We start from the raw sequence: 26,043 nt of genomic DNA, 5'->3' as shown, positions 1-26,043 counted from the left end.
TATTATATATATTACTATGTAGTATTGTAGGTATTACTTCTTAGTAAGCATATGAAACTCTCAAAATAATTTTTTAAATTTTTATTGATTTTTTTTGAGAGAGAGAGAGAAACATTGATTTGTTGCTCCACCCATTTATGCAGTCATTGGTTGATTCCTTCATGTGTCCTGACTAGGCATCTGACTGCATCCTTGGAGAACTGGAAGTTCCAACGGAGTATCCCCACCAGGGCTGGGGTTTTGGGGTTTGTTTTTTGTTTGTTTCCAGTTCTGTAGAGAGCTGGATTTTGCTTGTTGGAAAGTGGGTCCCATTACCAGAGTGGAGTCTGGCATGCAGTGGGCACTAAATAAGTCTTATTAAATGCATGCATTAATATATGACATATTTGGTTCTGTTTAAAAGAGGACGGGACAGAGCATACAAGCAATAGCAATAGATCCTGAGTCGAAGAAAGGGGGATCGAAGAAATTAGCTCAAGAATTCCTGTCTTGCATTGGCATTCGATGTGTCGATATTCGAATGGGGTCTTCAGAACTCACTCCACTACTCCATGCTACTGCTCCATTAATGGAGTATTGATTAGATGACTAAGCTAGTGATTAGACCTGTCTTAGGAGATGTTCAGTCATCGATCATCTTTGTAGCCTATTATGATTACAACAGTGCAGGATTAATGGGACCACCACCTTGCAAGTGGGTGTTCTCTGATTCCCATAAAGCATGACTAGGCCTGCTTTTTCCTTAACTTTCGACCCTGGGGAAGGTGGATGTGCACAAACGCTTGGAAGCTTCACTGCTGAACCAGGTCCTCTGCTCTGCAGTTGCGGTTTCAGGTTTCAATCCTCGCAGGACCACGAGAAGTTGCAGCTTGCAACGCGCGGCTGCCGCCTCCGCCCCCGCCCCCGCGCCTCAACCAAGCAAGGCAGCACTCAAAGGCAATGTCAGACTCCAGCCGCGCACTTCGACTGCCCTAGACCGAGGCTGGGCGCTGCGACTGAGACTGCTTGTAGGCTGCGATTGCTGGACGCGCTGGGAGGCGGCGATCGCAGCTGGGCCGGGACTTCCTTCCTCCACCGCAGGACAACAAAACAACCCGGCAGCAGGCACTGAGCTCTTGGCAGCTGTCCGGGTGAGACGCGCAGCGATGGGCTCCGTGCTGAGCAGCGATAGCGGCAAATCCCCGCCCGCCTCTGCCACCCCACGGGCCCTGGAGCGCAGAGGAGCCCCAGAGCTGCCCCTCACGTCCTTCGACTGCTCTGTGTGCCTCGAGGTGTTGCACCAGCCTGTCCGGACCCGCTGTGGCCACATGTAAGTGCCAGGGGAGCGCGCTTTGCTCGCCCACCCCCGTGGGGCGGGCGATGTTGAAGGAGCCGAGAATATGGGGAAGGGGATATTAATAAGCCTGCAGAAAGAAACCTGGACCTGTCAAGTGCGGGCCACAGGAAAAAAATGCCCAATCGGAAGGTGACACAGGATTTCAGTAGGCAAAAACAGCAAAAAAGCGGGTCCTTGCAGTCTTCTTAGAAATGCTTCCCGAAGCCCAGGTGCGGAGCCTCAAGGATGGGAATCCCGGGAGGCGCGGGACCCGCCAAGAGCCAGGATTCGCCAGCTGGCAGGGGAGGATGATCTTGGCAGGAGAACCAGCACCCGCCTTGGCACAAGGCAGTAAGCTCGCCTCAGAGCACAGTTATCCCGCTGAACTCCGTTAATCCGGCCGTGTCTCCCTCCCCTCCCCTCCCCCACCCCGGTCAGTTTTGTTTTTCTGGCGGTGTGCACGTGTTCCAGAACGCTGCTGAGGCTTGACTCTCTTGAGCAAACAAGGACCTGTGCAAATCGTCCTTCCACTCCAACCCCTATGTCCCTTTCCCAATACTGACACCTACACCCTTTCGAGATCGTCTAGTGAAACCGGAACGTCCAAGTGGTTAACTGTAGTTTTAAGAGTTTACCAACCTGTCCTGGTAGGATCTGGAGCTTGAACGTTAGCACAAAGCCGGTCGGTGGATGTAGGCATTTAAAACCCAGGAGACTGTGACTACCTGCAGTACGCACGGCTTCCGCACATCGGTAGAAAGTGTGGGTAAAAATAACTGTCTTAAAAATCATGTGCTATGTAACTACAACTCGGTGTTGGCGGTCAGCTGTGGTAGTTTCTAAGAGTTTAAATAAAAACAAAATATCTATATAAATTGGCACGTTCTTAAATGTGTGCTTAAGTAACTAGCAGTGGGAGTTGCGCCTGTGAAGTTGTGTTTGTTTACTTAGAAGCTTTATTTTCAGGGGTGCAGAGGTAGGCGACTGTGTGTGGGAGCGGGGATTGCATAGAGCAAGAGCGGAAGCCCACTTAATGTGTTTTTTTGGACCGCCCACAAACTATAGTTAGATGAAGCTCCCGAGCAATAACTGCAGAGACTAGTAAGTGCTTTTGCCTTCCCCGTAAAAAAGGAGTACCAAATTCTAAGGGCCCAAAATATTTTATAAACGATTCCCGTGGTCCTTGACACCTGTAGCCTAGTATGTGAGAAGTGGTTTCACCACCGAAAAGCACAGCAGTGAGCCATGGTGATGAAAATCTTTAGCCTACAAAATGTTGAAATAAGGAGTGTCTTGGTCATAATATTCCATGGCTGTATTCAGGGCCTGTTGTTTCAGCTTTGTACTTTAAACTCTAGACAGATTCACCTCCTGTCTGATAACTGATGTTTCCCAGCTGTCCAGATGTAGTTCATTGATTTACTGTCCTAAGGCCAATATGGAAACCAAGGTGATGTTGCCTAACAGAATAAAACACATTGATTTGTTCAGGGTAGTAACAGCTTTATTTAAATTTAGCATTAAAACTTTATAGTTGCACCAAAAATGTACAGTGGTTATCAAGTCTTGAAGATTTCTTTTGTAGACCTGAAATGAGCAGCTTTGCTGTTGGATACTGGAGATTGTTACCTGATTGGAGATTGTTTTTCCTGCTTTGGATTTTGAATGCTGTAACTTACTGTATTCAGTGCTTTTGCTTCTGCTAAAGGATAATATACATTTGCAAAACGTTAAGTCTTGTATAATCTTTTTCCTTGTTCGAGTGAATAGGAAACCAGGCACTGGAAAAGCAGTCATGAAGTGTAACAACAAGGGCTGGATGAATGGCTTTCCCTCACTTCACTGTTCTTTGTTTTGACAAATCTATGTCCATTGTTCTGGCTGTGGGCAGAATTTCCATATTCCTCTTTTTGGCAAATATACTTGGGCCCCTTCCACTTTGTAAATGTTAGAGTTCCTTCTGCACTGGAGATGGTGAGTATTATTAATACTATTTTGTACTTCCTAGATCAGTTTCTCTCTTCCATTGAACTTAATTGGAAGATGAAGAAATGGAGATGAAACCTCTCTATATTATCCTATACTGAAGCTAATTTTCAAACTTGTTGAAATAGGTCATTTATGCTAATTTATATTTATAAACCTTTTCAAGCCAAACAAATACAATGATGGCAACAATATTATCTTGAGTGAATATGTGTATAGCACTTTATAAGTTTAATTGTGATGTAGTAAAAACAGAGGGCTTGATAGGGAAGCAGGATTTGAAATTTATCTCTGCTACTGATCAGCTATGTGAGCTCTTTGAATCTGTTTCATTTGTAAAATAGGATGAGTAATGGGATTTTATGAGTATTTAAAATGTACAAGTAGCCCATATTTATTATATAGGCTCAAAACATAGTCTGTATTTCCTTCAAAGTCATTTCACAAAGCAAAAACCCCTGAAGGGTTATTATTTCTTATCTCTATATTTCTTATGGAGTAAACTGGTCCAGAAAAGGTGGACTTTAAGAAGTGCCATTTTAAAGTTTCAGCATCTCAAAATGACTTTATTTATATCACTGTATCAATTGTAAAAATAATGCTTGAAGGTAGGAGGCTTCTTTATCTTTGCCTTATCGTCTGTTATTGAAACAGGAAAGAGAATAGATAAGTAAAGCTGTGTAAATGAAACTTAATGGGAATCTGATTTACATTTAAAAGAAATACTCAGAAATATTCAAAGACATTTGTTATCCAACTGGATGTGAATGATACAAGGGAAGAAGTCCAAGACAACTCCCAAACAAGTGACTGAGATAAAGGGGGCAGAGTTTAGCTCAGGAGGAAGTTAATGAACTTGAGATTGGGCTTGTTGACAGTACAGTAGTCCCATGGGGTGATATACAAGTAGAAATACCCCAGAGGCACTGGGACACTGGGTTTGGGGAAAGAGATCAGAACTGGAGGTAAGGGAGTTATCTAAAAAGGACTAAGGTTGAGAACTGACCAACAGAGCTGAGTACTAACTGGAGAATACAAAGAGCCACATCTCCTTTGAATTGATTGGATTACCTAAATTGCTCTGTGTCACACAATTTGTCCATTTTTTTTTTTTAATGCAGTGGTTCAAGATCATTCTGAAATGCTTTTAAGCAAATGGATTGAAACGTTCCATTTGTGGTCAAGTATAAGCAATACAGCCTACATCGAATTAGTGATTCTGTAAATAGAGTTCAAAAATCAACTGATGAGTTTTAAATTGACCTGGAAATACACATCAGTGCTTTCATTCATAGATGCAGGTAGTTGAATTGAGGTAGTGGGACTGTGTGGAAGTTCCCCCTGTGATTACAAATTATCATTGATGTAACGTTTGACCTGTTATTTGACTTCAGATGAAATTTTACAGTTTAAATATGAACCATCCAGTCTCTTGATGCTAAAAACAAATGCATATAGGATGCCTCCTTCTCCCAAGGTACTTGGGTAAGTGTCAGTTGAAATGGGATGAGTGGAGTTTTTTATATCATCACTGTTCAAAAAACTCTTGAGAACCATTGCTCTGATAAAGGAGTGCTACTTTCCATGTTGCCATTCCTTTAAGGTCTGGCACTTAATGGGTGTTGGATGTTAGTTGAATTAATGAACAACTCTAAAACAAAATGCAGTTTGGATACTTTGGTGAACATCCCTCAAGTGGGCACAACCACTCCATAGTGCCAGCCAGCTGATGACATGTAGTTTGAATAATAGACACAGGAATCCCATGATAGTTCTTGAACCCTATTTATTCCTTTTATAGGGTTACCCTTCTGTGCTTGTATTATTGAGAATTGCAGAAAGATGTGATTAAGCTGGCCTGAAATTTGCCTCATTTGGTGGTTGGATGGCTCTGTGTTTACTTAGCAACGTTAGTGTTGTCATAGGCAAATTAAGCATTAGGGATTTATGAAACTATGTATTCTCTAACAAACAGCATCTAAACACTGTAGCAGATTGAGTTTTATGCCCAGATTCTCGTTAGAACTTTGGTCCTTGCACCAGCAGTATTGCAGTACCTCGGGCTCCACTTCAGATCTCATGAATCAGAATCTGCATTTTAACAAGATGCTCTGGTGATTTGTATCCACTTTAAAGTTTGAGAAGCACAGCCTTAGATAACCCTTTTTAAATGACAGTAAGATACAGTAAGTTGAGGACAGTGTTTGAGGGATATAGAAAGACATCCCTCTAAGATGTCAAGTAAAAGGAAATAAAATTTGCCTTAGGGTTAAATTTAAAATCACATAGTGGAGTGTAGAGAAATGCACAGTCATTTTCTGAATGACTCCCTGGGAGTGTAACCTAATTGAATACACAAGCATATCAAAGGAATTCGTGTGGGGCAGTTCCTGGTTGGAGGAGCCTGTGCTTTAGTAGCTGCCCTTGGACCTGTCCAGACTGATCCATTACTGGTGAAGAGGGAGTGATGTGTGTGACTGTGTCTTTATTGCCCTATATTGGAATATTTTAGCCTGAGACTTTTTATCGTCAGTCACTTTGAATAACAATAGCATATCCCCTTACTCTATTCACATTTTCAAACTCACCAAGATCTGCTTCATATTGGTGTGCCCACAGTTGAGGCAGCCTGGTGCTGAGAACAAAAATCAAATGTTTAGGCTGGCCATGTGTTACCAGTGGCTTCTTCCAGAACCACATTTGGGGACCACCTCTGGGAAGTCATTTTGCCTATCTAGTCCGTGGCTCATAAAGTCTTTAATGCATCTCTTTCCTCTTTAAATCTATACTTAGGTTCATTTTACCTCTTCAGATTGGGTACATAATTTTACCCAGTGGTTTCAACAACTCTTCCTGTTTCCCTTCTATACATCGCTGACCTCTTCACCAATCCCTTAATTCGGGGGAACAGAAAGGGGTTAATAAGATAACCAACGGGAGTGGGGTAGTTATGTTTCCAGCCGGTTGCAGAGGTCTTGGAGTCATTATCTAGTTCTTAATTGGTTTCTTTAGGACCAGTAAACTCAACAGAGCTGAGCTGCAAGTGGTACAAATGATTGTGGAGGGTGACTACTCCACGGGAGGGGCCACCAACCCATATGGCTATTTGGAAATTGAGTCCAGGGTTGCAGAGGGTTGGTTAGCTTTTCAAGAGAAGCCAGAAATTTGCCTTTGTGTGTGGAATCTGATTTTAAAGCAGTGCACCTCATTCAGAATTTTTGAAAACATTGAACTGGTCTTAAAAACCATGCACTTAAATGGAAGGAGACTTGACTCTGGGTGGTAAACACACAATACAATATACAGATGATATGTTGTAGGATTGTACATCTGAAAACTATATAATTTTATTAACTAGTGTCACTCCAATAAATTCAGTAAGTAAAAATAAATTGCTCTGACTGGTGTGGTTCAGTGGACTGAGCACCGGCCTGTGAATCAAAGGATCACCGGTTCGATACCTGGTCTAGGGCATTTGCCTAGGTTGTGGCCCAGGTCCCCAGTAGGGGGTGTATGAGAGGCAACCACATATTGATGTTTCTCTCCCTCTCTTTTTCTCTCCCTCCCCCTCTCTAAAATATTAATAAATAATATCTTTAAAACAAATAGAAGATACAACTTAAAAAAACATGCAGTTGAGGACTTTCATCTTCAGCTCCTATCTTTCACTGAAAAATACTCCTCATTCTGATTATGCCTTTTATAATTCATCATTCCAAACTACATTATGGAGTGGGAGAGAGGGTAGACAAATAGGAATCCCTTATTTCCTTAGGTTTGTGTTTGTTTCTGTCCCTTGGGTACTTCCAGAAGGACACAGGACTCTTATTTATTCATGGGAACATTGGGCCCTGCCCAGAAGGTTCCCCTTGGGAAATTCCTCATAACTAATTTAGTGATTTCAGTTTACTGAGTAGCTACTGTATGCCTGGAGCTGAGTAGGAGGGGGCCTGCCAGCTTCCGAATGGCTCTGTGCTGTACGTGTATTTCTATGATCTTGTCCATGCAGTGCTCTTGTCACTGACCTGTTGTCTGGGGCATTTTTGCTTTGTTTATTGTTCTTTTTATTGAAGTGTTACAGTACCGTTCTCACAAAAGGTACAGGTGGATGAATTTGGGTACTTATATGTAAATCCTGTAACCGTCCTCACACACAAGAACCAACAGTTTCATTTCCCTAAAACGTTCCCTCAGAATCTTTGCAGTCAATCCCCTTCCCAGACCCTTGGTCCCAGGCAACCTCATCTGCTTGTCATTAAGTTTTGGAATCATACTGTAAGTAGTCTTTTGTGTTCAACTTCTTTCACTTAGCATAATGGGAGCATGTATTTGTTGTCATTTGGTATGTTGCAAGTCCTTTTTCCTCTTCCAAAAGAAATTCTAAATCTGTGTGTCGCCTTGGACTGTCTAATGTTACATTGCTGGTCTAAGCCACCTTCCTGTCTTAAACTATTACAACTGACTTAAACCTGGGCCCTTCGCTGTGGCTCTTGTACCTCTGGAATCCATTCTTGATGCAGGAACGAGTGATCTATGTAACGTAAATCAAATCATGTTGAAAACCCTCCAGTGCCTCCCCATCAGTCTTAGCTATGGCTTTATGGTTTGTCTCCTACCTACTTACTCTCTCACAGTAATTAATCTCTGATTACTTTGGCTTTCAGTACCCCAGTAAGCTGGTCCCTATCTTTTGTACCTTTTGTTTGCAGCTTGGAAAACCATTCCCAGCTCCTCCCAAGATCTATGTCTTCAAATATCATCTAACTGCTCCCTCTGCCCCACCCACTCCATTTTTATTGTCAACTGTTTTATTCTTCTCAAAGCATTTGTCGTTTGCCTGCCTACTTCCCTCCCCATTCTGGAACCCTGAGAACAGGAACCTGATGCACTGCACCGGTTTCATCTCTGGCCTATCAAACACGGCCTGGCAATAGTAAGCTATCACTAAAAATTTTGCTGATGAATGCATGCTTACACAATTGGGTTTTGGGAGATGTGTGCAGATTTATGCATTCTCTCATAAAGTCTTCATTATGACCCTGGGATAATTGTTCTTACTAAAAGCTGCACAGGTTCATTTCTAAAGAGTGTTGTGTTTTGTCTCTTCAGCCTTTTATTAGATTTCAAATTGTTCAGTGCACTTGTTTTAAAAAAACATTTATTTACTGTCTCTTCAGAGAGAGGGAAAGGGAAGGAGAAAGAGAGGGAGGGAAACATCAGTATGTGAGAGATACATCAGTAGGTCGCCTCTCACTTGTCCACAGCTGATGGCCTGGCCCGCAACCCAGGCAGGTGCCCTCACTGGGAACGAACCAGTGACCTTTCCATTCACAGGCCAGCACTCAGTCCACTGAGCCACAGCAGCCAGGGCTGTTCAGTGCACTTTTACTTAAACAATCATAAATGCAATGTAACTTTTTCCTCACACTGGATTTGAATGCCCTTAAAAATATTTAAAAAAATGTTTTTGTCTTCAAATCACATTCTATTGTAAATTTCAAGTCTCTCGTTCTTCAAACATTTCCTTTTCTAATATCCAAACTAAATTTTTCTCAGGAGAAATGAAAATTTAAGTCATAGTAAGGTGGTTCATTTCCCTAGCATTTTATTGTAAAAATTTTCAAATGTACAGTTAAGTTGATATAATTGTACAGTGAACACCCATATATTCACTGCCTAGGTTCTACAATTGTTAATTTTTGCTACATTTGCTTTTTTCTCTCACTTTATCACATACATATCCATCCAGTAATCCATCTTATTTTTTGATGATTTCAGGGTAGGTTATATACATTAGCACGCTCTGATTCTTTCTCTTATTAGTATGCATAATATTAACCAGAATTCAATATTTGTTTGTTTGTTTTTTAAGGTAAATTATACATAAATGAAATGCATACATCCTAGGTATAACATTTGCTGAATTTTAACAAATAATGAATCTAAACCGTTATCAAGGGCTACAGTATTTTCAAGAGACAGTTTCCTCATGCCCCTTCCCAGCCAATCCCTGTCCATGTACCCCCCATAGGTCACTACTGTTGTGATTTTTTTTTTCTGCCATAGACCAATTTTACCTATTCAGATGCTTTGTATAAATGGAATTTTACAGGATGCACTGTGCTATGTTTGGCTTATTTTATTCAGTATGTCTTCAAGATTCATCTATGTTGTTGCTTGTATCAGTAGTTCTTTTTATTTCTGTATAGTATTCCATTGTAGGAATATGCTGTGGTTTGTTTATCCATTTTCTTATAGATGGATACCTGGGTTATTTCTCATTTGGGGCCATTATGAAATATTCCTTATGAGTATTTATGTACAACTGAACGTAGTTTTTATCTCTCTTGGGTAAATACAGGGGCTTAGTATTACAAGGCCAAGGCAGCACCTGTATGTTTTTTTTTAAAGAATTGTTCGTTGCACAGGTAGTGTGGTCGTACGGTTCAAACTTAAAATTCGGCAATGAACATGCCCTCTTTCTACTTCATACCCCTTCTTTCCAGTTTCCCACTTCTCCAACAGGTGGGTAAATGTTTCTTATTTTCTTTATCTTAGATGTTTTTATACATCTGCAGACCTAAAAGTAGCTCTGCATACACCTCTATACTTTGCCTTCTAAGAGATTTTCGTTTTGAGTCATCTTATCTATAGGCCTTGTTTTATAATATATATCACCTAAACTTGGATAGCCCTGTGTGGATTCTAATTAGATAATTCATGAAATGTTTGATCACTTGTGTACTTTTTACGCTAATGTATTAAGGCAGGGATGTTAACTTCTCCAGCTCTCATTACTTGAATTTAATAACTATACCTTTAATGAGAGAATTTTAATGTCAGGTTTTTTTAATTTAGCAGGACTGCAGTCTTGTTTCTGCACCCCAGAAAGTAAGACCTGAGCTGCAGTAGCATCCAATTCCTTTCAAAAGTTGTGGTTTTTACACATTCATAATCTGTAAATTCAATCTGTTCCAAAACACCTTGGCCTTGTGTTTTCTCCATTTAATAACCATTTTTATTAAAATGAGTACAGCTAATTGACTAATTTACCAGATTTGCAACTAGTATCTCGTGTAACGCAGTAGTAACATCAATACACTGCTCATTGGAGAGTTTCATACCCCATGTAACAGCACTGTACAGAGAAATGTAGGGGGCTTATAGTGAGGTGACTTGATTAAATAATGGTTCAAGTGTGCTACTTTTCACAATTATCTACCAGGCATTTCCATTGTTGTGGTTACAAAAACTTGTGCAAAACATTTACAAAATGACAGTGGAAATGTACTGTATGTAAAGCCCACTGGTTTATACAGGTACATCAATGATACATAATTGTGCCACTTCTGCTTATCACTGGGAGGAAATAAAGTGTCTTTAAAAAGACTACAAACTTTAAGCTTCTCTTGAAACTTAGGAGAAAAGTACAACTGTCTTCTGGCTGTGTGACCTTAGCAAGTTGTTACACCTCTCTGAACCTCAGCTTGCCATCAGTCAAGAGAAGAGAGTGCAGAGCAACATTTTAGGGTTACTGTGACGGCTAAATGAGGCCGTGTTTGTCAGTGCCCACCACAGGGCTTGCCACCAGTGTTAGTTTGCTGCTTGTGCTGGCATAAAACTCAAATACATTGTGAGAAAAGGGGGAAGACTTTTAGCTAAAAACAAAACAAAACAAAGGGTTATCTGCTTGTTCCTAAATTATGTAAACAAATCATGTCAGAACCATAGTATTGTATTAGAAATGTTAATTACGAGTTGAACATTTGGACCATTTGTAATAAATACTCTTTAAAGCATACATTTTGAGAATCAACTCTTAAGGACTTAAAGAAATGCAAGGGCAGATTGTGCTTTAGAACTTAAAATTAATCGTGAGGCAGAGGAAAATACAGTGGAACAGAGGACTTAGGTATCCTGACTCCAGCAAAGGTACTGCTCTTTCTGACTGGGCCAGCTGTGGTGGCAGAGAGAAAGGTCACCGCAATCTGGGTCAGAAAACCCCAGCTTAAACTTTCTATAGATGGAGTCTTGCAGACTTTTGTTTCCTCATCTGTACGTGGAAATAATCATCTTTCTTAGGGGCTTGTTAATTAAAGTATTTTATTTTGTCTTAGTTTTGTTTGTTTGCTTGTTTGTTTGTTTCAAAGTATAAGTGAAAGTTTTTAAGTTAGAGGTGGTAGAAGTGAGCCAGCTGAGCTGTTTGGGCTCCAGAAACCAGTTACAGATGCAAAAGAAGGGCCCTTGGAATGGAGGAGAGAGAAAGGCAAAGGTAACTCCCCTGGGGGGAAGGAGGGAGAGAAGGGAAAGGCGTGAGCATATTTCTGAGAGGAAGAAAGCCCTTGAAGTAAGGTATTTTTAAAAGTGTTTGAAAAATTTTTACTAAAAAACCGGTGTATTGAGTTTGAAATTATATCAAAATAAAGTTACCAAATGGCAATCATAACAAACACCTAGGAAGAAAAGGGTAGAAACCTAGGCAGATCTGGGGTTCTGAGTAAAGAGGACAGTCCCATCAAGTTGTTCCTGAATCCATCTTTATGTCACTCTGTTTACCACTCATCTTCCAGAGAGAGAGTTCACCTAGTCTGGCCTACTTCAGGTGTTCTTGCCTTCAGCAGAGGGTGGTGGGCACCTATTTTAAAATTTTTTTATTGATTGATTTAAGAGAGAGAGAGAAAGAGAGAAACATCGATTTGTTGTTCCATTTATTTATGCATTCATTTGTTGATTCATGTATGTGCCCTGACCAGGGAGTGAACCTGCAACCTTAGCATATGGGGACAGTCCTCTAACCAACTGAGCTACCTGGCCAGGGCTGGTGGACACCTTGATTGAGATCCTGCCGGACTGTATGTAAGAGGTATAGCCCCAGCAGAATAAAACAAGGATGCTATTTCAAGAAAAAGGGGAAACGGACATGGGCAGGCACAAACAGCAAGCAAATGCCTCAAGCACTTTGCAAACGTCAGCATCCTTTGTGTGCGAATAAGATTTTTTTCTTAAATAATAAATGCAGAAAAGAGTATTTTTAGGAATCAGTAACGGCTGGTATAATTGAGTATTCGGTTTGTGAAATTTCATTGAACTGTGTACTTAACTATATGTGAACCTTTCAGCAAGTATAGTATACTTAAATTTTTAAAAGCTTAATAACTTTTCCCAGGTGTTAGTACTCCCACAGAGCTGTTACGTGCTGAGTGCTTTAAGAACCATCAGACCGTGCTAATGTGTATCACCTACCTAAATGCTCATTTTGCCTTCTGTGTGCACTTAACCTTCATGAACTCCCATAAATGGGCCAGATATTCTGTCAATTCTGTTGATTCTGTTAAAATTTTGTTAGGACCATTTTTAAATAAACCAGAGAATTTATCTTCCAAAAAATTTTAGGTAAAGTAGGATTAAAAGAAAGAAAGAATATAGCAGATATCCTTTGGGTTATCATTTTAACTCCAAGTACAGGAATACTATTTCACTACTTGGCCTGGGTTCTTTTGTTTAAATGTGAGCAGTGCAAGTGGTGAGAACGTGTGATCCCAGAGAAGTCTTACTGGGGGGAGGTAAGAGACTCTGACCAGTGCAGGGTGCAAATGGTCGTACAGTTCATAATATACAAGGTGTTATTAAAATACAGTTTACACAAATGAACATGTAACGGTGGCTTTGTTATGAGGAAGGTTGTGTATTTGTGTTTTGTGTTGGGCAGATTCTGCCGTTCCTGTATTGCTACCAGTCTGAAGAGCAACAAGTGGACCTGTCCCTACTGCCGGGCATACCTTCCTTCAGAAGGAGTTCCAGCCACGGATGTGGCCAAAAGAATGAAGTCAGAGTACCAGAACTGTGCCGAGTGTGACACCCTGGTAAGGGACCCTGTCTGTACTCCTGGTTACTAGCTTAGACCACTGAGAAAATTGTTACGCAGCTAATCATTTCGCCTATGCCTTTGACGTCATCCTGCCCCAGCTTCCTAAAGCTGTCTGAGCCTCTCTCCAATTTCATACGTGTATGCTGCAGGAAAATGGTCACCTGACTTCTACCATCACCTAATTTTTCAAACAGATGCTTTCATTGGCCACCTCCATTTTCTCTCTTCCCATGATTTTTATGACTCCCTATTATGGGACCGCCATTCCTGCTTACTCTGTTGCAGCCCATCAATGAATAACTTTATTATCAAATCCAGTGGCATAATTGCACCTGTGGCCTTCTGGGTTTTGCAGTGTTTATCTCTCTTGATATGTCTTCCTGGTAGCAGTTTTAATTCTTTGATACATGGTTAGATCATGTGAGGTCTTGGAGGCCACACAAAAGGTTCTGTCTAGATTTTATCTCAAATGCAACAGTGAGTCATAGAAAAAGTGTAAGCTTTTGATGGGGTTTATATTTTGAGGGTATTGCTCTAGCATGTGCGTGGACAGTGGTTTGAGGGGGGTGGACAAAGCAAGATTGGTGAAGCCAACTAGGCGGCTATCAGGATGGATCAGGTAAGGAAGCTGGATTAGAGTGCTAGTGTCAGGTATGAAGTACGAGGTTTGGTTTTTTCAAGGTGTATTTCGGAGAGAGAATAAAAGGAAATTGGTAATTGACTGCATGTGGGGGTGAGTGAGAGTGAAGTGCCAAAAATGCGGGGTTTCTGAGTAGGTGAAGATGCTGAAATGGGTGGGGATCAGGTTTGGAGAAGAAGCCACAGAGTTAAAGTTTAGATATGTTAAGATTTGAACTGCTAAGTAGAGGATATTTAGATGTACCAGTCTAGAGCTCAAAAGAAAGATCTAAATTGCTTTAGAGACTGTTTCTTGATGGTTAACCTGCATTATAGCCTGTTATACTTTTTCTTAGCTCTCTGTATTCCCTTTATGACACTGATCACCACTTGTAATTATGTTTTCATGGTCCTTTAATTTGTGCCAGTTACCCCCACCAGGTTTAAGTACTGTGAAGGTAAGGACTGTGTCTGTTTTATTGGCAACTGTGTACTCAGCACTTTGAAAATTGACTTGCATATAGTAAGTGCTTAATGCATTTTTGCTTTTTTCTGTATATTTATGTGAGACTCAGTGACCTATTCATGGCTTTCTGACTACAGACAGAATTCATGCATGGTCTTTGGGGTCAGATATTCTGGGACCAAACTCCAATTCTCTCACCTATTCTTTGTGATTTTGGGCAAGTTATTGATCTAAGTTTTTGTTTACCTCTGGAAAATAAGGAAAAGGGTAGTATTTGTGTCGCAGGATGGTTTTAAAGGTAAATGATAAAACTTAGAGCTTTTAGCACAGTTTGAAACATAGGAAATGCTAAAAATCAATGGCTATTTATGTCCATCGTAATAGATTATTGCTTATTTTTACTTTGATATTTTTGTCATCATATAAAATTTAACATGCACAAATCAAACTTGCTGTATTATTTCATCATCTGGTTCTTTATCCTGCCTTTGGTGTCTGTCACAAACAAGACCTGGGCGCTCTCAGTTATCCTGGGTGGAAATCCCCTTCCTTTTTCAACCCCTGCCCCCTCATTTCTGATTCTTCCCAAGTGTTTTTGCATTTTCCTTTGAGGTAGTTCTTGTATCCATCTCTTCTGTTTTATGTTATTTGTCTTGCCAGGAATACTGCTGTTGTTTCTAGAGCCATTTTAGACTCTATTTGCTCTGGAGAATCCAGGCCAGAGTGGCATTCCATGAGGCTTTCGTATTCCAGTCCCTGGTACCAAACAGCTTCCTCTCCACTTGTCTTCATATCTTTTTTTCCTTCGCATTTGATTAGAAGCACCTTTACAGCAAACAGTGGCTATGTTTCTTCTGTCCTCTCTTACAGTGCCTTAGGTAATTTTGTCTCTAGAGTAGCCACTGTATGACTTTATCAGCTCGTTTGTCAGTATATAGTCCCCAAGTTGCTAATTTATGTAAGGAATGCTTTGCTATGTTGATAAAGCAATGCAAAGAGGAAGAAACTTAACACAAGTAGTGAAGGAATGAGAGAGTATTAATGGGCCAAGTTGTATGTTAAAGATTGTATAACATTCGGTTTCAAGACAGTTACCTAGATAAGTTCTAGTTTTTACAGCTTTTAGGTGGATACTTGTAAAGCAAGGGTTTGCTTTTATTTTTGGTCTTTTGTTAAGCAATTATAACCGTTTCCTTGACGTGGTAGATTTCAAGTTTGAGGTTTAACTTCCGTAGCTTGGGCAGAATGAAGCAGTGTGCGTTGGCCACCTTACCACAGCTGTCAAAGCTTCCTTTAGCACAAGATCTTATCAGAGTTTCTAATGAAACATTGAGTAGAATATGTGTTATTTAGCAACAGATCCCTCATGGTTAGGGGTCTCTGAATGTATATCTGGAGGAACAAGGGCTCTTTATTCAGCCTTGATAAAAATGGACTGCAAGAGCTGTCTTTCATGTGTGTTCTTAATGGGGCCATTAAGTATACTGTGTATTGTGAATTCATGTGATGCTACTAGATATATTATAAAACCATGGTATTTATATCTTTCCCTGAGGCACAGAGTTTCTTTTTACTTACTATGGACATTTCTAAAATCCATCCATTTATTCTTATCTCCCTTTGTTTTCCTTCCTCTTTTTTTCCGCTTTCCTCCCTCTTTTTCTTTTTCCTCTCCCCTTTTTCTTTCCCCACTTCCTTTTTTCCATCATCACTTTACACAATGTCATCGCAAAAATGTAAATTTGAGTTAATCTATGCCTTTCCACCTTTCCACTTTAAAGGACATATGTTTTCTAGAAAGAAGGACCAAATTTAATAACTCAACGTTTCGGCCTTTAAAGTATTAGAGAAAATTAAAACTAGTGTTATTCTTGATAATGCCTTAACTTCATTGTACCGTTGTCATGAATGCATCCTTTTAAAATCAGCTGACCCACACTATGACCTTTTTGGAAATAATGAAAGGAATAAAGCTGAGTCACATAAGGCTTCATTGAGGCCCTTTGCAACAGTGAGTTTATTTTTTATTTGCTTTTACATAGGTTTGCCTCAGCGAAATGAGGGCACACATAAGAACTTGTCAGAAGTACATAGATAAATATGGACCACTACAAGAACTTGGGGAAACAGCAACAAGGTTTGTTTTAACAGAGTACAGTTAAGTGCTCAATTTGATATGTCTATAAAAAATTTAATGCGGAAACTAATACAAAATAATACTGAATGTAAACTGTAATTGAAAAAAACTTTTTAAATGTTATGATACTGAAAAGCAAAAAAATAATGAGCTGGAAAATTTAACATTTTTATTGTGAAAATATGCATATACTTATGTGTAAGCTCTTAACCACAATACCTGTTATTGATAATCATTTGTTAGTAGCAATAATTATGAAAGAATTTTGCTCTCTCTACTTTAAAAACTTCGCATGGAGGAGCCAACCAAACACTGGAGAAATTAGGGAAACTTCCTTAGTGAAGTTTGTATTAAGGAAGATTCAAAAACACATTGCATAACTATTCATTTCTGTTAGGCTCTTTTCCTTTCTAATAGATTCCTGAAGTAGATCATGATTAAGAGGGGTTTTGTCTTTACTTTTCCATTACTGCTTCTTAGTTCCCCAGCTCATTCCCTAGCTCGTTTGCTAGTTTCTTCTTAGCAAGGAGGAAGTGACATCTCTGTATATATTCTAACTAGGAAGTATAGGCCTCTAGAAGGCATCCTGAGTTCTGTAGTTTTGGGGTCTGGAAGATGGGTGGAGGTGGCTAGCAGGTGAAATGGAGGATACTGATCATTAACTTTTTTTCCTTTAGAAAAAGAAAAGAAATCTGGGTCATTATTTTCCTGATAGCCAGAATAATTACAAAGTTTGGAATTCCTCTCTACTAAAGAAAATGATTTAAAGAAATATGTTCTCCCACATAGGCTAATGGCTTTGAAACCATTAAATCTGCTTATGAACTCAGTTATCCAATAGTGGTATTCAGTAGGAGTGTGATTTCTTTCTTATTCCTGAAGGAAAATGTTAGTTCTGCTTATTTTAAGAAAATACACTCAGCCCTGGCTTGTGTGGTTCAGTGGGTTGAGTGCTGGCCTGCAAACCAAAGAGTTGCTGGTTCAATTCCCAGTCAGGGCACATGCGTGGGTTGCAGGTCAGGTCACCAGTAGGGGGCATGTGAGAGGCAACCACACATTGATGTTTCTCTCCCTCTCTCTCTCCCTCCCTTCCCCTCTCTAGAAGATAAATAAATAAAATCTTTAAAAAAAATACACTCAGAATAGAGCTTATACTTTTTAACGTGGATGTCTAAATCATTGCTCCATTCCTTTTGCTTTATTAGAGATTGCTTTGCAGATGTACCTGTTTTATAGGATTAGTTTTATACCATGACATTACAAATTTTAAATGAATATTTTAGCTCTAAGGAGTATGAGTTCTGTTAGATTGGTCACAAGGAACAACAGGAATGAAGGGTAACAAATAGGTTGAGAAAGTATGTGTATTTGATTGCAAGGTTGATAGGCTTTATAAAAAATTAAAAATATATGAAAGTTAATTTAAAGCCCAATTTCTTCTTCTAGTTATAAATAATAAAGAATTAAAATAACAGAAAATAAGGATTGGTGACTAATCAGTCTTACAAGATAGATTAATATTTGCATTGAAGGTAGAAATCTTTGCTTTATAGAAGTTACTACATGATTCAAATTTTAAAAAAATTTTATGCTGGGAGCTTGTCTAGAGCACAACTCTTGGGGTGTAGGAAGTTATTTGTATAATGGAAAGTGAGCAAAAAATTCTAAGCTTCCATGTTAATAACCAAACCAACAGAATAAAAAGCAACAAGTAAAATCAATTTTTGATACATTTTATTTAACCCAAATAGAGCCAGAATAGTATCATTTCAACATGTGATCAATATAAAAATTGAGATATTTTACATTCTTTAATATTAAGCCTTTGAAATTCAGTGTGTGTTATATGCTTCAGCATATCTCAGTTTGGACTAGTGATATTTCAAGTACCCAACAGACACATATGGCTAATGGCTACCGTATTGGACTGCACAGGTATAAGGGGCAAATACTCCTAGGTGTAATGACTTAACAGGGTAGTCGTAGGTCATTTTTCATCCTTCCCTGGATACTAATTATGTAAGTTGACACTTGTTATACAGGGTAGATTTACAGTTGTGAGTATGCAAAACACAGAATTTGTTTTTGTATTATTATGTATTAATTATAGTATTATTTTCCTTCCAAACAACTGTAAACTTACTTTTGCCCCGCCTTATACATACTAGCAGAGTTGGAGGACAAATAACACCCAAATCAAAATTGGGAAAGGGAGGATGTAAAAGTGACAGAAAAAGCAACCCAGGGACAGGGACTGATGCTCAGTTTCTCAGTGAATGGCTGCTTCAAGTGTACTAGAATTGTTTCTCTAGCTTGTCCCAATTGGGATACACATTTACATCTCTCATGAGAAAAACTGAGGCACCGAAACCATTATCAGGATAGGAAAAAATATCACATCAGAAAGAACGAGAACTAGAAACTAGACCTGCCTACATTCTACTTTTTACCTCTAGTTAAGTGACTATTTAATTGCCAACGATTTTAGTAATATTTGTATTCTGTGCAATTTCCAGGTGTGTGTGCCCATTTTGTCAGAAGGAATTGGATGAACATGGCTTGCTGGATCATTGTATTGCTCATCACAGATCAGAAAGGAGACCAGTGGTAAGGATTTTATATATTTCTGCAATGTCTAAACTCAATACACATTAGAAAATTCATTTGACAGGCTTCTATTTATAGATATAAAGGATAATTTATGTCAAGGTTATGATAATTCTGACATTAACTATATGTGAAAGTGTTGAATTGAAACTGATAAGAATCACTAATGTGCAATCATTCATTTATGAAATTAGACAACATTATGTCTTACAGATAATCATGGATATGATCAACTAAGAAGATCTAAAGTGCACAGTTAAGATCTAACTTTAGTATATTAACCATGATCAAGTCTTAGGTTAAGAACATTTTTTTAAAAGCTATCTTCTTCTTTTTTTTTTAGAGATTTTATTTATTTATTTTTAGAGAAAGGAGAAGGGAAGGAGAAAGAGAGGGAGAGAAACATCAATGTGTGGTTGCCTCTCGTATGCCCCCCACCAGGGACCTGGCCTGCAACCCAGGCGTGTGCCCTGGGAATCAAACTAGTGACCCTTTGCTTCGCAGTCTGATGCTTAATCCACTGAGACACACCAGACAGGGCAAGAACATTTTTTAATAATGCAAAAATAGAGTTGTCATGAAAATACACTAGAAATGAAAAGTTAGAAAGTCATTTATCTTCATTAATCAGTTTATTACTTTATTTCATAGTCTTGGACATAAAATATACATGCTGCTCTTCATTTTCTGGATTCATAGTGAATGCTGCCTTTTTTCTTTTCAACTGGGCATTTTAGTTCTATTTTGCAGTGTAGCTTCTATAATTTTTATTTCTGTATAGTTGTGAGATGAAGCAGAGTGGTAATGGGTACGTCATCATTTATTTAGCCATTTTACTATTTTTGAACACCTGAATTATTACCAATTTTTAGGATTTTAATTCACATTTTTATACATTTAAAGTTCTCCTTTTATTGGATGTTTTTCCTAGAAGGAAATTTCTTAGATTGATATTTCTGAGACTAAGAATGCAAACTTTTTTTTTAAAGGTTTTATTTATTTTTAGAGAGGAGAGGGGAGGGGAGGGGGACAGAGGGAAAGAAACATCAGTGTGTGGTTGTCTCTCAGGCGCCACCTACTGGGGACCTGGCCTGCAACCCAGGCATGTGCCCTGACTGGGAATTCCCCAGTGATCCTTTGGTTCTTAGGCTGGCACTCAATCCACTGAGCCACACTAGCCAGGGCCAAGAGTGCAAACTTTTTAATAATTCAAAATATAAAAAGTTTGAATTAGTTTATACTTATATCAGCAGTTTATAAGTAAATTAATTTTTCCTTAACCTGTCCAAAATTGTATACATTTATTTAAAATTACTTACACTTAACAGATACAAAATTATATCTTGAAGATTATTTTATGAAAATGATTATTAGTCATTTTATATTTCATATGTATGTTTATATGTATATGTGCATATACATACATAAAAGATATACATATATACATACACATAAATATATGTGCCATTTATATATGTATATGTGAGATTTTTAATTTGGATTTTAGGTGTTGTTTTTTTCCCCCCATAAAATCCTTTTGGGAAGTGGATGAGATTGAAACATAAGTATATTAGATAGATAGATAGATAGATACAGATAGTCATCAAAACAGTCCTGTGAGATAGATGTGATTATTATCCCCACCTTACAAATAGTAACCTAAGGCCCAGAGAGGTTAAGTCTTATAAGGTCACACAGGCGGTAAGTAGGAGAGCCACAGTTTAAACACCGTCTGGCTCCAGGGCCTACATGGTGAACCCCTGTGCTCTACTAGCAAGTTCATGAGAAAGCCACACAACACAGTCAAAGGTATTTATTATGAATCCTAATGGCCTGGGCATTTAGTTCTTGAAATGGCTTAATAGGGGCTTGATACGTGTAGGGGGAGCAGGGGAGATTTATCCTGGGCTTTTCCTGCTCAGGTTGCTCTGTGGGAGGAGCTGGGCTGAAGTTTTATAATAGGTCCTTGGGGAGCAGGAGGAAATTAGAAAAAAAAACATTAGGTCAGGTGGCATGGAGTATCCCCTCGAATCTGATGTTTCTTTCTCCCTTCCTCTCTAAAAGCAATGTCCTCAGGGGAGGATTAAAAAAAAAGGCATTCTTGACATAGCCTGAGCCCTTACTAATAGTGCCCAGGGCGCTGCTCAGGCTGGAGGAACACCAGGCATGCTGGACCATGCACTTCATCACAGCAGCAGTCTGCGGCAGGCCACATACTGGTACGTCCATTTGTACTATGTACCAGCTCCAGCAGAAATCCAGTCCACATGCTCCTAAATTTGGCCACTGAAGGAGGTTCATGGAAGCTGGGTCTTCCATGATTAGATTGTTGAAGAGAGCTAACCCAGGGACAGACATAAACAGGAATGATAGGATCAGATCGCCCATGGAATTTAGTAGTTAAAAACTTAGGCTTTGGAGGAAAAAAGCTTTGGTGCAAAGTCCAGCAAATCCCATTAATCTCTCTGTCTCTGTTTCATCATTTGCAAAATGGTGATGATAATGTAATGATGGCTTTTTCACAGGATAGTTATAAAGGAGTCAGGCATATAAACTAAGCCCTCTTTTTTTTTACATGGTGTTTATCTCATAAATAAAAGAGAGTGGAGGGGATAATATATAGAGGAGATTTCTTAGAGGAATCCTTGTATTCTCATAGTAGGTGAACCCAAGAGAGGAGGAGCTGAGGAGGTCAGTGGTAAAATTTTACCACAAGATCTGGGTATTATTATGGTCTTGAGGCAGGGACAGATTATTAGGAAGGTTTGTGGTTCTGTAATACACTGGGGCCATCTGGACATGGTTCCTGGAACAGAAGACCTTTACAGTTCCTATTTAGTATTTTATTCTTGAGTAAAAGCTTGAGACTCATGTCACTCTGAAGGATCTAGAGCCAGTAGGAATAAGATGTATGCTGAGGCTATAAAAAGGCTTGAGGTAGATACTGTAGCATGGCTGAAGTTCATGTGGTTAGGGATCTCCAATGGGGACATGGTGTTGAAACACACTTGTACAAGTGCTGGGCAAGGAGGGCTGAGTCTGAAGCTCATTCTGGGTCTGTGTGGAAGTTAGCAAGGAATCCCTGCTTTGGATGACTGGGTTGCTGGTTTTGGCTGCAGATAAAATCAGTGACATCACTGACTTACCCGGTGTAAGAAGTTTCATGGCAGTTAGAAACTTGGACAAGTGATTCTGCCTTCCAGAAATAATCAGATAATTAATTCAGAGATCAACCATAAGAAACTAATCTCTTTCTAAGTTGCTCAAAACTGGAGTGGTAGGTTAGGAACACTAGGGAACTTTGACTTTTCTGATATGTAGCCATAAAAGCCAACAGTTCTTGTCGTTTAGTAATTACATATTCTGCCATGTTTAATTTTTTGAAATCTGTCTTTATTTCTTAAAATACTTTATTATTTATTTTTAGACAGAGGGGAAGGGAGAGAGAAGAGAGAGAGAGAAACACTAATGTGTGGTTGCCTCTTGCACATCCCTTACTGAGGACCTGCCCGCAACCCAGGCTTGAGCCCTGGCGGGGAACTGAACTGGTGACCCTTTGGTTCACAGGCCAGCGCTCAATCCACTGAGCCACACCAGCCAGGGCTTATCAGTGGAATTTAGACTCAAAGGGGGCAAATGACAAACAGCATGCTTCAGATTGAATTGTGAAACCACTTGAGAGAAATTTGGTATTTTATTTGGTAAAGAGAAGATATTTAGCAAGAATCATTCTTTCTAACTGTTCTCTCTGCAAGAGTGCTCTTTCTTTCACTGCTTGGCTCTTACGTATCTTTTAGAACTCATTATAAATCTTCCTTAGGATGCCCACCTCTTTTTCTCTTTGTTTGTTTGTTTGTTTGTTTGAATAATTGTGTTAATTAAAACTTTTTTTTTTACTTAATGGTTTTAGGGAGAGAGAGAGAAAGAGCGTGGGAGAAACATCCATTTGTTGTTTGACTCATTTATGCATTCTTTGGTTGGTTGTTGTTTGTGCCCTGATGGGATTGACCCCACAACCTTGGTGTATTGGGATAACACTCTAACCAACTGAGCTACCTGGGCAGGGCCCTGAACTACTCATCTCTACAGCAGTTTATTTCTATGGGTAGTATCTGTGACTTTTCTGGGCAGAGAGGGTCTATGTACAGAGGTGTTCTGCAAGTGAGAAAGTTTTTCATTTGCTTTTAAGCTCCTACCTTGATTCTGGTTATTTATTTACCTGTGATTATTTCAGTGCATATCTCTTTTCTTTTGTTGTTGGATTCAGTCATCTTTAATTTCCTTCCCCAAATTGCATTTGCCATCATAGGGATAGTGTTCTGTAATTGGCTGAGTTGCTGTGGAAGTTAATCCAAACCACAGATAGAGCTGAGGGTCCTTGTCATAGATGTGCCAAAGGATTGAATCCTTTGCATCTTGAGATGTTTGTATCACGAGCGCACTACTATCCTTGCACTCTGAGAATTCATCCTCAGATCTCACGTCTTGACAGAATATGCAACTCATGAAGGGTCATTGCTATTAGATGACATATGTGGACAGTATTTGGCAACTGAAATCCCTCAACAGTGAAATATGATGTTGCATGGCATCTATGCTTTTAGAACCTGAGAAGAAAGAGGGTAGCAGAAAAAAATAAATTCTCCCATCCAATTTTTCTGTTCTTTATCAAATCAGTCATGTACACACTTTAGAAAGAGATTTCAACTTTTACAATAAACAATATACCTCAATCACAATGCAGAGTTTCAAGGAGCTCTGTTGAGAAAGATACTCTTTATGGGATCCCCTGTAATAGTACAAAAATGGGGGGAAAGCAAGGTTTGATGATTTGGAAGGTTGACTGTCCCTATCAGTCGTGTTCTCTGTGTTATTACCCTTATCCTTTAAGTGGATCAGGGAGGGATGTCATTTTGAGAAACCTGATAAGGACCAGTTCAGAGGGCCTGGGACTGGATGGATTGGCTCTGTGTATCCTTGGAGCAGCATCAGATCCATTTTGTGTCTTTGGTGTGAGGGGTTTTGGAAAACGTGTTCTGCTGTACCCACATTAGATGCCAACATCTAGTACATTGACAATCCAAGGCTGTATGTTCCTATCAGATTTTTGTACATTTTATGGATTCTCAGAAGCCCTTGCATTGGAAGTTCTCAACCTTTTCTGTCCCTCCACATCTAAAGGATATGATGCTGAACTAAATCATTCTAAATTTGGTAACAGTGATTCCTGAGGGTGGCCAAGAAATCCCCTGGAGAGAGAACGTGATTGTATCAGCATTGAACGGAAGCAGAGGTATATAGTTGAAAAAGGACTCTCATCTGACTCTGCATATCACCTTCACATGACCTCTTCTTCCCCCATCCTTAACTGGCCCAGTTACTCTGTTACAGGAACAGGTGTGAAGTAGAAGGCTTTTTCTTTTCTTTTAGGACTTCCTTGCTTTTCCCACAGATTCCTCTGCCTGTAATGACCCTCCTGTAGCATGACTGACTCATTCCTCAAGACTCCATCAGCTGAATCATTTCCTGATTTCCTAGGCAAAATTAATGATTCCCTTTTCAGGTCTTGAACAGTTCGTATCTTGAATTTAGCACTTGCTGTGCTGTACTGAAAGTATCTGCATAAGTAAGAAGAATAATAGTAACCATTTATTATTTGTACCATGGACTGAGCTAATATAATTACTGAGCTTCATAATGTTACATAATGTACTACTTTAAATCTACCAAGAATCCTGCAAAAACAGAGATAATTCTTGTTTTTATAGGTTAAGATTAATTACTTGCCATGGTTAAGTCAATGAGAGGCTGGAATGAAATTGGAAACTATTTTCCAGGTACTGAGACTACGAGAATGAATGCAATACATGTAGTTCCTTCCCTCAGGGAACTCTAGCTATTTAAGGACAGGGATCAAATGGTAGCAACTACATGGCATTTATTAAATACTAACAATGTACCCATCCCATTAAGGATAGTACCGCTAAACATCGTAACTACTCTACTAGATAGATGGTGGTATCTTTGTTGCACAGAAGAGGGAACTTGAATGCTGAAGGTCAGACAGCTGATGTTAGGCTTTGAACTCTAGGCTCTTTGACTTCAAAGCCCATGCAAAACAACCCTATCTTACTGGATTTTCATATTCCATGTGTCTAGCACAGAGTAGAGGCACAGTAGAAGTGTTGAATGAATACATTTCTATAACTAGTAGGTGTTTCTACACCACAAAAATTTGTTAACTTTTCTGTTGAAATATTTCTTGTTCTCAGCCCTTTTCACATTACTACATAGGGGTTCCACGGTAGATTAAGTGCTATCTTGGATAGCCAGTATTGCCATTTAACCAAGATAGCTAGTGCATCAGAAAATCATAAATGATTATAAAGCAATAGTAATTTTATTAAAATTAAGACTTAAGGAGTAATGGAGTAGAGAAAAATTCAAGAATGGACTTTATTTAAAACAATTGAACATACTAAAACTAGGACACATACACACCTCCCCCCATGCCCTGCCCCATAAAACAATAAGAAAGAAAAGAACTCTGGTGTGTAGCTCAGTTGGTTAGAGCATCGGCCCAATATACCAGGGTTGCAGGTTCGATTCCCAGTCAGGGCATATAAAAGAATCAGCCAATGAATGCATAAATAAGTGGAAAAAGAATCAGCCAATGAATGCATAAATAAGTGGCAAAACAAATCTCTCTCTCTCTTTCTCCCTCCTCCCCTCCCCCTTCCTCTCGCTCTCTAAATTTGATAAATTTTAAAAAAGAAAAGAATTACATGAGGACCTCATTTAAATTCAAAGAAAGACATTATCTAAACTGATAAAGTAGACATTGTTATAATATTAAAAGAACATTGGATTGTCTTTTGGAGGCCCAGTGTTCACTTCTGATACTTACAGTGGTATAAATTTAAGCTGTTTTCTTCATGAAATTGGGTTCCTCAACAAAATAAGGGTAACAATTAACAATTGTTGTGAGGATCAATCGAGAATAACACCTAATTTAATGCTAACACATACTTGGCAGTCAGTAATGA

The 26,043-nt window shown here is 39.2% G+C and overlaps 1 protein-coding gene across 1 annotated transcript in view; it reads left to right on the top strand.

The window, feature by feature from the left end:
* The first annotated feature begins 863 nt into the window (after positions 1 to 863).
* The window catches only part of RNF125 (ring finger protein 125), a 33,984-nt gene continuing 8,804 nt past the window's right edge, over positions 864 to 26,043 (top strand). The window contains exons 1-4 of the mRNA XM_028524671.2: positions 864 to 1,309; positions 13,011 to 13,164; positions 16,296 to 16,390; positions 18,907 to 18,997. Coding sequence (XP_028380472.1) covers positions 1,146 to 1,309; positions 13,011 to 13,164; positions 16,296 to 16,390; positions 18,907 to 18,997 — 504 coding nt within the window. The 5' untranslated portion in view covers positions 864 to 1,145. The remainder of the gene's footprint in view (positions 1,310 to 13,010; positions 13,165 to 16,295; positions 16,391 to 18,906; positions 18,998 to 26,043) is intronic.

Source organism: Phyllostomus discolor, chromosome 9 (assembly GCF_004126475.2).
Source record: "Phyllostomus discolor isolate MPI-MPIP mPhyDis1 chromosome 9, mPhyDis1.pri.v3, whole genome shotgun sequence".
In the NCBI taxonomy this organism is placed as follows: domain Eukaryota; kingdom Metazoa; phylum Chordata; class Mammalia; order Chiroptera; family Phyllostomidae; genus Phyllostomus; species Phyllostomus discolor.
Note: the sequence above shows the minus strand (reverse complement) of the source record. Positions and strands in the feature narration are given on the sequence as shown.